The sequence below is a fragment of the Lepidochelys olivacea genome (genome assembly GCF_965140295.1).
Source record: "Lepidochelys olivacea isolate rLepOli2 genome assembly, chromosome: 9".
In the NCBI taxonomy this organism is placed as follows: Eukaryota; Metazoa; Chordata; order Testudines; family Cheloniidae; genus Lepidochelys; species Lepidochelys olivacea.
The window spans coordinates 100,176,222-100,189,050 of NC_140419.1; the positions used below are offsets into that span (position 1 = coordinate 100,176,222).

The 12,829-nt window shown below is 51.1% G+C and overlaps 1 protein-coding gene and 1 long non-coding RNA gene across 2 annotated transcripts; one reads left to right on the forward strand and one right to left on the reverse strand.

Annotated features, from left to right (window-relative positions):
• Nucleotides 1–3,582: 3,582 nt before the first annotated feature.
• On the reverse strand, nt 3,583–9,020 carry LOC311526253. The gene is made up of 2 exons (XR_014712974.1): nt 8,885–9,020; nt 3,583–4,205 (listed from the first exon to the last, which is right to left on the reverse strand). It is a non-coding gene; the product is annotated as an uncharacterized lncRNA (long non-coding RNA).
• On the forward strand, nt 8,445–11,753 carry RAP2C (RAP2C, member of RAS oncogene family). Its single transcript, XM_084639103.1, has 2 exons — nt 8,445–9,077; nt 11,433–11,753. The coding sequence occupies exons 1-2, from the start codon at nt 8,805–8,807 to the stop codon at nt 11,709–11,711; spliced, it is 552 nt and encodes a 183-aa protein (XP_084495229.1). The 5' UTR covers nt 8,445–8,804; the 3' UTR covers nt 11,712–11,753.
• The last annotated feature ends 1,076 nt before the right edge of the window (nt 11,754–12,829 follow it).

Genomic DNA, 12,829 nt, shown 5'->3' on the forward strand with positions numbered 1-12,829 from the left:
CCCCTCTTAAAAATGAATATTTCCAGGGATTTGTTTAAATTTCCTCCGCACGCCATGGGGCTCCTGCTGCTGGACCCCATTGACTGCTCCGGTCAACTGAGCTCCACTGAGCTCAGGCTGCAGGTCCTGCTGACCGCCGGGGCTCGGGCTGCCAGCCCCAACTACCTGGCCCCGCTCTCCCTGGGGCTCGGGCTGCCAGCCCCGTGCAGAGCGCTGGGGTCCAGGTGGCCGGCTCCCCTGGTGACGGGGTAGGGCTCGGGCTGCCAGCCCCAACTGCCCGGCCCCGCTCTCCCTGGGGCTCGGGCTGCCAGCCCCGTGCAGAGCGCTGGGGTCCAGGTGGCCGGCTCCCCTGGTGACAGGGGCGGGGCTCGGGCTGCCAGCCCCAACTACCCAGCCCCGCTCTCCCTGGGGCTCGGGCTGCCAGCCCCGTGCAGAGCGCTGGGGTCCAGGTGGCCGGCTCCCCTGGTGACAGGGGCGGGGCTCGGGCTGCCAGCCCCAACTACCCGGCCCCGCTCTCCCTGGGGCTCGGGCTGCCAGCCCCGTGCAGAGCGCTGGGGTCCAGGTGGCCGGCTCCCCTGGTGACAGGGGCGGGGCTCGGGCTGCCAGCCCCAACTACCCGGCCCCGCTCTCCCTGGGGCTCGGGCTGCCAGCCCCGTGCAGAGTGCTGGGGTCCAGGTGGCCGGCTCCCCTGGTGACAGGGGCAGGGCTCGGGCTGCCAGCCCCCCGGCCCCGCTCTCCCTGGGGCTCGGGCTGCCAGCCCCCCGGCCCGCTCTCCCTGGGGCTCGGGCCGTCTGCCCTGCAACCAGGTCCCACCTGCTGCTCCAATGCCCGGGGTCCTCTGGCCGCCGTGAGTGACATTTTTCTGGTGAACCCCCATAACATTCTGCGAACTCCAGTTTGGGAACCACTGCCCTAGAGCTTCTAATCTAACAGATATGGCCCAAGTAGATTTAGCAGACAGCTGGAAGGAATGGAGGAGAGAGCAGAGAAACCGTTCTAAGACCACGTGCTCACCCGGGTCAGCTACATGCATTGCTAGATGCTTTTGAGTGGGTAAATTAAGATAAACCAGGACGTCCCTACTGACCAGCTGCCCAACCATTATCATTCATCAGGTTGCCGTACACATGGTGGCAGAAGTGGGTCTGTTTTATGTCTTATGCCGAGCTTAATTTGTAATGAAAGAGGTGCCAGGGCTTAAGCAATCTTTTTACGTTCACAACTGATGCAGCAGGCCCAGAGGTGCCGGGGCTAGAGGTGCTGGGGCTCTGCACTGGCATGAATTAAGCCCTGGGCTTGTAGCATGTCGAGTGAAAATGAATCAGACCAATCAGCCAGCCAATGATTACAGGGTGGGCAGGCTAAGAGCAGCAGCAGGTAAAAGCGGGGCAGGAGAGCTCATATCATGAGCCAGCGTACGCTGGTTAGGAACAGGTTCACCCAGCCCCACTGCCCTAGGGAAGCTCCAGGTGCTCTTGTTATTACACCATCCTTTGGAGCATGCAATAGGCTTTCTAGTACCCCACCTGAGCAAGCCATCTCTGCAGGCTGGGGTGGAGGGGGAAGAGCACAGCTGTGCCACCCCTCTTTGGGGTACCTGGCACCCCAGTGGGGCTGTCCATTGCAGAGTGTAGGGACTGTAAATATGCCAGGTCCCTGCTCAGGGGATGCATCTTCCTTGTGCCCTCTGCATTCCCTGAAAACCCCTCTGAGAGCCAAGCATCAGCTGGAGCAATGTCTTAGCTTAAGCTCATATGAACCTACCTTACTGCTGTCAGCACGGATGGCTGAGAGCAACTGAGTCCATCCACAGCACAGAGCAGCACTGAAGGGAATCAGATGTTAACTTAGGAGGTTTGTTTTGTCTAAGGAATCAAAAATGTGCAGAATGCGGGAATAGGCTGCAGGCCAGCAAGCCAAGGGGCTGGGCCCAAAGCTCTGGAGTTATTCCAAACTCTCTCAGCTGGGGCTTGGGGGTGACACAGCTGCGGAAGTGAAAAGTGCCCTTTGACTTGTGATCTGCTGTGTGTGGCATTTACACAATTCCTGAAGGTGCAAGGGGACATAAAGGTTTTATCAGCGTTCGCGTGGGGCAACTTGCGTAGCTCACTCATCTTTGCTAGTCATTAGTAATGTAGCCATTCCAAACCCCGGCTGGTAAGACTTTTACATCACCTCACGCCATCATGTATTCCATAGGGACAGCATATTCAAAGCGGTTCACAAGTATTTGTAAAGCACAGCTGGAGGAAATTAACAATATGCATCGGAGACACTATTTGATAGCATCTCAGAGGCTTTTGGAGGCAGACACAGCGTCATTCAGAAGTCAGTTGTAAAAGGGTCTAAGTGGCACCTTGGGAAGTAGGTCTGAGGGAGTCGACGCTGATGTAATTTACACACCAAGTACCTAGAGATGTAAAAGGTTAACTGGTAAGCATTAGGCTTACCGTTAACTGACCTTAACCGTTAACCCCAGCGGCTCTGTGCCGGCTGGAGGGACCCTAGTCAGAGCCACGCCAGGCCAGCCGGAGCAGTCCTGGACACATCGAGCCGGTCAGACAGAGTGACCCCAGCCCCGGCTGCCCCGCACCAGCTGCCCAGAGGGACGCCAGCCCTAGCCACCCTGCACCGGCCAGAGGGACCCCAGCGCCAGCCCCTGCCACACCAGGCCAGCCAGCGTGTCCTCAGTTAATGGTTAACCAGTTAAACAATATAATTGCAATAGTTTAACCAGTTAACTTTTTAAACCGATATTTACACCTCTACAAGTACCTCGAGGAAGGTGTCTGAGTGGCTGGAGCCCTGATCCTGCACTGCGAGCCATGCAGCATGCTCAGTCCAGGCTCTGGGCTGACTTTGTAAAGCCAGACTTACTTTGACTTCAGACTTGATTTATTTTTTCCCTTTTGTTTTATCTTTGACACCCACCCATCAGCATGCTTTCTGCCCCAATTTCTCTCCCTTACCACCCCTGCATCCATCAGAAACCCTGTAACGGAGCAGCAGTACCCCAAAGACGTGTACACAATGAACCTAAGTGACCGTGTAATCTTCTTATTGTAACCCTTGTCCTCCCTTTCACCTTTTCTCCTCCCTTTGTTGTGTTACTCTTACACATTGCATCATGACTAAAATTACACTGGAAGCTCCTCCATATGGGATTGTGCCTTTGATTTGCTATGTCAAAGTGCGTAAGACACTTTAGGTATTTTGTAAATTATCATTTATAATAAGGCTGAAGCAGGAAGTGGCCTGTTTTAACTAACACCTTCTTATATCTCCTAGCTGGCTACTTTTTCAGCTATTCAGTTTGTACTCACTCCAGCAATACACTCAGTGGAACAAATTCAGGGGTAATATGTAAGTGGGTCTCAGATACATGTAAGTAATAAATGGGGGTGACTCTAAACCTTGGTATAATTTACATGCTGAGCAGGACAGCAGATTGGTTCCACTAACTAGAAGTCCCCACTGAGTTTGGCCCATATAATGTCCTTATTCTCTTAGTGTAAGGAATAAAATGTACAGGTAAAACATAACTACTTATGCACTGTGACCATGGAGCATGGCCATCATCAGGACAGTTTAATTGCTGTTTTTTAATTGACAGGAGAACACTCTCCTGTTCTTCATAGGAACTGACCAAGAACAAACCCCATTGTGATAGGTGCTGTACAAACATAGAGTAATAGACAGTCTCTGCCCCAGAGAGCTCACAGTCAAATAGACAAGACAGACAAAGGGTAGAGGAAAGAGATAGAACCTGCATGTTCCATAGGGTCGAAGGCTCACTCTTTAGCTATTGTCCAGCAGAGCTTTCTAGTGTCCAGAAACTAACAAAATCGTGTGTTGATGTAGTAAAAGGATTCTTCTCTGAATGCTAGAAACCTTTAGCCCAAGGTAACATTTGAATGTGTGAAAAAGGGACAGAGTTTTGGTTAAACGTGGAAGTGGCAGTTATTTGTGATTTTCCAGTCAATTCCTCGGTGGGATGGAAGAGTACAATCGTACTTTCATAACAACATGTACAGGAGAAGTGCTTTGTCTGGGAAATCCCACTGATTGCCAAACAATGGCTAATACTGTAATTTGCAGTCTTGTGGAAGGTCATTTCTGCAGATTTTCAGCCTTCAGTTGCTTTTTTTTTTAAATCCTTTACTGACACCTAGCGTCTCTTGAGTTTATGTCTTCCAGGACAGCTCCTGTAAATCAGGAGAGAAAGAAAGGTAACAAAACTCAAGTCATCAAACAAATAATTTCCTAGAGCCATACAACACCAGTTTATTTTTAATGCTATTTTGTATCGATTCTGTCAGACTTTTCATACAGAAACAATAATAAAAGCAAAAAAGCGAAAGGGTCAAGTCTCAGCACTATGCTGAGAACCTATTCACCCTGCTAACTCCACTGTCAGCAAACACGTTCTAATCAATGCAAACTCAATATGTGGATTGTCGTGTAATGAATAGTGCCCTGACTGCATATGGCCTGTGCAGACAGGACAAAACCATTTTCCACCATGCTATCATCCTGAACTAGTTACCAAGGATTGCTTCCCTTCAGCCTTAGTGGTTTTCATAATGCACTGAGTTAATGGCTCCTGACCTGAGGTCAAAGTCAATGCAGGTGTAGATTCATAGATCTGCCTACCTTAATGGGGGTATTAATGGTGCAGCTGGTTAACATAAATATAGGGTGTAAAAGTTTCCTAGTCCTGCTGCATAAAAATTGTTGTGAAAACCTGTGAGCGTGAGAGGGTGCAGCCATCTAGAAACAATCAGGTTTCCACAGAGATACAGGTATATAATCTTTAATATGCCAAAGAATGTTATATCTTCAGAGAAGGCCTGATCCAATTTCCACTGACGTCAATAGGAATCTTTTCATTGGTTTTATCTGGGAGTTGAATTAGAACCAGAGAGCATCTAATCTCATCTCCTCAAGAAGTATTTGGAATTCCAAATTTTACCTGGCATCTTGTATAAATCCTATATACCAAAGGAATGTTAGTTTTACAGCCCTATTCTAAAATGATAGCTTGTCTCTGCCGGCTCCTGAGTTCACTCTGATTTAGTATGTTAAACCAAAAGGTAACAAGGTTATAAATAGGAAAAAAGCAGTGCCTCATTTCTCATCCATATCTCTGTGGTAAATTTTGCCTGTGTGAGGACTGCAGCATAGAGCTGGTGAAAAAGTTTCTAGTGAAAATTTCTTTTAATGGGAAATTAGTGTTTCATTGAAAATGAAATTTTTCACAGAAAAACATTCCAGTTGGAAACCAGTAAGAATGTGGAAGGAAAATTATTTTTTCACATCTTTTTACTATTTAAATAGTAAAAAGTGTAACTGAGTTAATAACACATTTTACTCTTTTAAAGAATAAAAAGGTTTGAAGAGTGCTTTTTCTCCACTTTCTTCCACTTTTTTACTTTGCTCCTTTTTTCAGTTAAAAACGGGGAAAGGACAAAAAGAGGAGGGGAAACATAATTAAGCAATAAGAAAATTTTCAGTTAAAAAAAGACCAAATAAAATGGCATTTGAGATTGAAACTAAATTAAAATTTTCATTTTATATAGAAAATGTCTGAGGGAAGTCAAACTATTTTTACCAAAATCTTTCAACCGGGTTTCTTTTACAGCAGAAAATTCGACAGGGGAAAAAAAAATCCAGTTTTTCTGACCATGCCGCTGCAGTCCCTGGTCATTTGTTGTGTTCTGCAGAGGTGTGGAGGGTGTCGGCGAAGGGCGCAGCGCTGTGACATTGTACGCGCTCTGGTGTTTAGTCCGTGCTTGCCAACAACATGTGGCCCCTTGAAGGGATAGGAAGGTGTGTTCATCCGGGGTCTATGGCAACCCCAGTAATGCTGGAGACTGTCAGGGTAGCTTTGCCAGGAACAAGTACTGAATGTGACTTCTGTTTGTGTTCTGCTTTTGCCCAAAGTCTGAGGAAAAATTAGGAAGGGCCCAGTCCTATGTACAGCATAAGGGCGAAGGAGCCAGGAAGGATAAGCACTAGGAGGAGGGAGGCGTATATAATGCTGAGTGGAAGGGGTGAGGCAGGACATGAGGGCTCAGCCCTTCCCAGGCTTTGGCATTGTGCCCACAGTTTGCCAGGTAATCACACCTTCACTGAATGAGCGCATGGGAGGGTTTGGGCCTCACCCCTCTCCTGGCTGGGGGAGTTGTCTGTGTCACAGTGTTTGGGGTCCCCCTATGGGGTGGAAGGAGATGTCAATGTTGCACTGTTGGGAGTTCCCCTCTGCAGGGTGAGGGAGGCGTTGGTAAAATTGCCAACCTCAAGCACTCAAAAATAGAGCTGGTGTGAAAATGAAACCTGAAATGTCTTGCAAAAGTGAGTCCAGCTTACCAAACTTTTGTTGAATCAGAGGCAGGTTTCCAACAGTTCTGTTCCCCTGGCAGGTTGCTGGGGACTCTGGCTTTCCAGGGTCCACAACTCCAAGTCAGCCAGGCCATGTGGACTGCTCCACAGACAGTGAGCCTGAGTTTGCAGGATCTGCAGCTCCAGGGCAGCACTGCTATGCCAAGGCTTCCAGCCAGTTTCCAGACTCCCTGCCATGCAGCCCTGGGGGACCTGCTGGCTCTAGTCAGTGCTCAGCTCCCCCATCCACAGCTGGAAGCCCAGACAACCCCAGCTTCGCCCAGGGCTCTCAAATCTAGGCTCCCAGCTCTACAGCAGGGAGCCTTGAGAACCCTGATTTGAGCTGGGGCTCTCATAGCTTCCAGACGGTGTGCTGCAGAGCTGAAAGGTTGGAGGTCCTGGGACTGGTTCTGCAGCTTCAGGGCAGTCCCACCACGACTCCTGCCAGCTCTCCAGACTCCTGGGCTGACCCGTGCGCAAGCAGGCAGCCTTGGGGGCCAGCTGGCCCAGGAATCTGGAAACCCTAGGATCCTCAGCCCCAGGGCTACTCCTGATCTACAGACTCTGGGAGTTCCAGGAGCAGACTGAATGGGATAGTTTTGTGGTTTCATGGCTACTCATGAAACTGACAATAACGTCAACTTCAGCGGGGGCGGTGGGTCCTGGGGAGTATATTCCATTGTGGAACACCAACTTGGTATTTGCAAGATGAATTGTTTTCAGGATTTCTACTTTGCAGGAAATGTTGCAATACGCATCTGAAGAAGCCGGCTTTTACCCACGAAAGCTTATGCCCAAATAAATCTGCTCGTCTTTAAGATGCCACCGGCCTCCTTGTTGTGTTTGTGGATACAGCCCAACACGGCTACCCCCCGATCCTTGTTGCAAAATCAGAATTTCTCATGAACTGGAAAATCTGAGTTTTGTCCAACAAGCCTGAGTCTCTCCCCCCCCCCCCCGCAGTTTGGTTTAAAGGGGATTTTAAAAGAAGGGCAGCTGCTTTTGAGCTGAAGTTTGGAGCTGGAGCTTTTGAGGCGCCGGCGGGCCAGGCGTTCGAGACCCGGTTTCGCGGACCGCCGGAGCTCGAAGGGAAACAGGCGCTTCCCGCAGCCTGCGCGCGGGGCTGGGCTCGCCGCTCTCGCCGCCAGACACAGCGGCGGGGCCGGCCCGGGAGCAGGCCGCGGGGCCGGCTGGTGCCACGGAGCCCCCGGCCGCTGGGAGAGGAAGGACCAGCGAGGACTGAACCGCAGCCCTGGGGCGCTTCACCCCGCTCCACACCGAGCCCCGGGGCCCGCCCAGCCTGGGGGAGGGGCGGCGCCACGCCCGTGAGGACGCGTGTGGGGGCGGGGCGGTGTCACCGCGTTCACGGTCCCCCCCTCGGGCGGGGTGGGGGCGGGGCGGTGTCACCCCGTTCACGGTCCCCCCCTCGGGCGGGGTGGGGGCGGGGCGGTGTCACCCCGTTCACGGTCCCCCCCTCGGGCGGGGTGGGGGCGGGGCGGTGCCACCGCGTTCACGGTCCCTCCCTCGGGCGGGGTGGGGGCGGGGCGGTGTCACCCCGTTCACGGTCCCCCCCTCGGGCGGGGTGGGGGCGGGGCGGTGTCACCCCGTTCAGGGTCCCCCCCTCGGGCGGGGTGGGGGCGGGGCGGTGTCACCCCGTTCAGGGTCCCCCCTCGGGCGGGGTGGGGGCGGGGCGGTGTCACCGCGTTCACGGTCCCCCCCTCGGGCGGGGTGGGGGCGGGGCGGTGTCACCCCGTTCAGGGTCCCCCCTCGGGCGGGGTGGGGGCGGGGCGGTGTCGCGGCGTTCACGGTCCCCCCCTCGGGCGGGGTGGGGGCGGGGGCGGGGCGGTGTCACCGCGTTCACGGTCCCCCCCTCGGGCGGGGTGGGGGAGGGGCGGTGTCACCGCGTTGACGGTCCCCCCCTCGGGCGGGGTGGGGGCGGGGCGGTGTCACCGCGTTGAGGGTCCCCCCCTCGGGCGGGGTGGGGGCGGGGCGGTGTCACCGCGTTCACGGTCCCCCCCTCGGGCGGGGTGGGGGCGGGGCGGTGTCACCGCGTTCACGGTCCCCCCCCCCCTCCTCCCGGCCGGGTCTCTCAGCCCGGAACCGCGGCGCCGGGGCTCCCCCTGTGCGGAAGTGCGCGGGGGCGGCCCTCGCTCGCGCAGCCCGCCGGTGCCGCGCTGAAACCCTTCCGGGCGGCCCCAGGCCGGGCCGTGGAGTGAGGCCGGGGGGCGCGGGCCGGGCCAGCCGCCAACGACTTTCTCCTCCCCTCCCCCCCCGCGCCCCGCGCCGGGCCGGGCCTAGCCGCGGCCTGAGGCCTCCGGGCCGGGGCAGCAGCAGCGGCGGCGGCGGCGGCGGCGGGGCCCCTGGCCGCGGGGCGATGCGCTCCCCGGCCGCCCAGTGACCGCCCGCCCCGCCCCGCCGGCCCCATGAGGGAGTACAAGGTGGTGGTGCTGGGCAGCGGCGGCGTGGGCAAGTCCGCCCTGACCGTGCAGTTCGTCACGGGCACCTTCATCGAGAAGTACGACCCCACCATCGAGGACTTCTACCGCAAGGAGATCGAGGTGGACTCGTCCCCCTCCGTGCTGGAGATCCTGGACACCGCCGGCACCGAGCAGTTCGCCTCCATGCGGGACCTCTACATCAAGAACGGCCAGGGCTTCATCCTGGTCTACAGCCTGGTCAACCAGCAGAGCTTCCAGGTAACCCCCCGGCCCCGGCCCGGGCCCCGGCCCCCCGCCCCGGCCCCGGCCCCCGCCCGGGTCCCGAGTCCAGCGCGGCCCCCGCCCGGGTCCCGAGTCCAGTGCGGGGGCCCGCGTGCTGCCCGCCCGCCGGGGCCGGGGGCCCCAGAAGGCGTGAACAGAACAAGTGGCCCGTCCCCTGTCGCCCAATCCCCCGCCTTGTATTTATTCATATCAAAAGCAGGTTAAGCGGGGGGGGGGGGGGGGGTTGGTGACCTTTTTGCTGTCGGTAGAACCGAGGAAAACTGCCGAGCCCTCGCAGGAAGCTGCAATACTCGGGTTGCAAAACTATTCCCCTTGGACTCTGGTAAATAAAGCACTTGTCTTCAGTCATCTTTAAAAATAAATGTCTGTCCATCCCGAATTTGGGGTTAGATTTGACCCGTGGTGTGCTTTTAAACACTGCTCTTTGGAAAGCAATATTTTGCCGGTTACTCTCATAAGGGCGGGTAGGTTGGCCGTTTTCTGAACTGAACTTGCTACCTTATAACTTGTGAATCTTGCTAATAAACCCTGATCCTTTTTTCCCTCTCTATATAACAAGCTGCCATAAGCGTGATGCTGGCACTGTGTGGGTGGTGTGTTCATGGGAAGGACAGGTCACATGTGAAAACGAAATTCAACCCACAAACTTGCATTGCAAAAACTGACAAGAAGCAAAAAAGTCCCTCAACCTGTAACTGGCCTAAACTGCCTCTGGTAATAAGCAGCTTGTATCTGTGGGAAATGACTGGACTTGGCAACAGGGATTTGGAACTTGTTTGTTGGCTTGAATTAGGTTGCTTGTGCTGGGTGTAGTCCAGCTGCTTGGCAAAACCTTTTACACCCCCACTAAGGCAGAGTGTTTCAGTTGAAGGCTGAACATTATCTTAGATGAGGGTACCTACCTAGATAAATTGTATTCAAGTTAGAGATTTTTTTCCCTTGCAAAGGAACTACAATCCTCATGCTGGGGTGTTTCTCTCCTGCCTATGATCAGCTCTCATCTAGGAGTTGGGAGGTTTTCCCTCAAGAATTGAGGCATGTAGTTAAGAAAAAAAATCTAAGAGTGGATTAATATATGCTACTTCAGTTGCTTGGTTTTCATTCTTTTTTAGCACATTTAATCAGAACAGTGTGGATGTAAATCTCTCTGTGAAGTTCCATTACCAGTGGCAGCTTCAAGCACTTAATTGTGTCTCTCCTACAACCCTGCAAGAAATTGTAAACCTTTATTTATTGTAACAAATTAAAATCTTAAATCTGAGGTGGTGGAGGAAGTGGATCTAAACTTTCAAGAGTATGGTATATAAACGTCTCTTCCTTTTTCACTTTTGGGAAGACTACAGGATTATTGGGTTTCACAGAATATTAAAACGTGTCTTTATTGTATCTAAATTTGTCATTTAGGCATAACCAAGTGTGTTCACAGTGAACACTTTTAAGCATGCCGCTAATATGCGGGAGAGGATAGTGAGTTAAAAATTTAATTAACTTTCATAGGCAGTAGGCTGGCCACAAGTTTCCCATCTGTGTAAGTGATCACTTAACGTAGATGCGTAATGTAGACTTCAGTTTCGGTCATGAGTTTAAAGGCGAACTTCTCTTTTTGTAGAAAATCCTGCTGAGGACCAGAAAATTAGTTCAGTTCCAAACTTTAAGTTAATTTATACAAAATCTGCCTTTATTTTAACTAGAGCTGGGCAAAAAAAATGGTCACCCAGCCTATGAAAATGTTTGAGTTTTCAGTTTTTCTGGTTCTTCATCAGAATGTAACTGAGACCTTTTGAAACTCTGCACAGAAAATTACCCCTATGCTAGGGAGTTCACCTGGGATGGTGATTGCCATAACCACCAGGCTATTCTCAGTGTGGCTGGAAATTCTTTCCTAGACCTAAGAAACCTTCTCAACAAGTTCTGGTTTTGACAAATCAGCATTTTCCAATGGAAAACTGTTTTGTCAATTCCTGACCAGCTCCAATCCTAACCAAAAGGTTTTCTGAGAAATGAGAGGTAATTTTACATTGCAGCAGTGCATTTTCTAAACACACAGGAAGTGCCATGTGCCCTGAAGAATGTGCATTACAGATGGAGGATAAATTTCTGAATTTTAGACACACCCTAGTCTAAATCCAAGGTATCCATTTAGGAATTTTTCATAAGCTGTTATGTTTGTTTTCAGTTAGACATAAGATCTATGGGCTTGTTAAAACACTTGTTTTTGCAGTGAGCTATTTCCTAGAACCAGTGTTAACTTTTACAGCAATCATTTGTGATTACTATTTTAAAATATGATTAGTACTAAAAGTGTATTAACCAGTTGGATTGTTTAATCAGGACATCAAGCCAATGAGGGACCAGATTGTCCGAGTGAAGAGATATGAAAAAGTTCCTCTAATCCTAGTGGGGAATAAAGTGGATCTGGAATCTGAGAGGGAGGTCTTATCTGCAGAAGGCAGAGCTTTGGCTCAGGAGTGGGGCTGTCCATTCATGGAAACGTCGGCCAAGAGTAAAACCATGGTGGATGAACTGTTTGCCGAGATCGTCAGACAAATGAACTATGCGTCCCTGCCTGAAAAACAAGATCAGTGTTGTACAACTTGCATCGTCCAGTGAGAAAAAATAAAGAAAAACCTCAATCATGGCCATACAGAGCAGGTGGGTTGAACGCTCATATTTAATTGAGGTGGTTAACTGTTGTGTTTAAATGAGGAGATTAAGCTGCCACAAGCACTGTAAAATTAGTTGGTCTAACCTTGAAATGTCTTGCAGCCTCTACTGAGAGAAAGTGTGTGGCCCCAACAGCACATGAGTACTTAATGTATTAGAAATAGGCACCTTTATGTGAAATAATCTCTGTATGTTACATCAGTATGCTTAACCAGGGGTTACTGCCTCTATCTGAAATATCCTGTGTATTAATACTAGTTAGGCACTTACAACATAAAAGGAGGCCTGAATTCCTGTGCACCAATTCACTGGATGAGGACTACCAATACTGCATTGGTGACATCTTTATCTCTAGTGACCTATGGTGATAGTTGCAGTGCGATTCTGACTTCATTAGGTGCAAATGACCTCTCAAAAGTCACCTGCAAATATCATTATCCAAATGAATTGCCGCTAGTCAAATAGACTTTAACTATGTGCTGAGTTCCCCACTAACCAGACCTATGGGGCACTCAATATATGAACTCTCACTCTCTTAACAAAGCTCCCACAATGTCCATCCCAGCTGCCCAACTCAGCTTTCCACTTTAACGGTATGTCTGTCACAGCTGCCAAGACTTCCTGCTTAAGCATTGGCTTATGGGAGTGCTCGTAATTTCCATTTTATTGCTGACTTCTGTAAGCTGGCTTCACTGGTGATGATTGCTGAGATGTCCTGTGAAAGTAGCAGCTGGCTGTCAATGTATGTTTCAGGACCTGAAAAAGAAATGGTGAGGTTAATTTAGTCTGGTTAGAGAAAACATTCAGAATTCATTAATTTGGTCAACTCCATGTACAGGCCACTCCAGCACACCTCTCTTTTGTACAAACATTCTTTTCTAATAAAGAACGGGGAGATACAGTAATGTTGGTTTCCAAATAAATGGCTCTGAAGTCAGGTGGTTGTAATAGTTTGTCATTTTTATTTTCAAAAACAGTTGAATTGTAGTTGAAAGTAATGACAGTATTTTAAATTTAAGAATATATGTGGGAGTCTTGCATTCCAGCTGAACAAAACTGAAAAG

Excerpts from the sequence above, each read along its gene's own strand:
- RAP2C (XM_084639103.1), top strand. The coding sequence starts at position 8,805 with ATGAGGGAGTACAAGGTGGTGGTGCTGGGCAGCGGCGGCGTGGGCAAG. Across the intron at positions 9,078-11,432 it reads TCAACCAGCAGAGCTTCCAG|GACATCAAGCCAATGAGGGA; the intron begins GTAACCCCCCGG and ends TTGTTTAATCAG.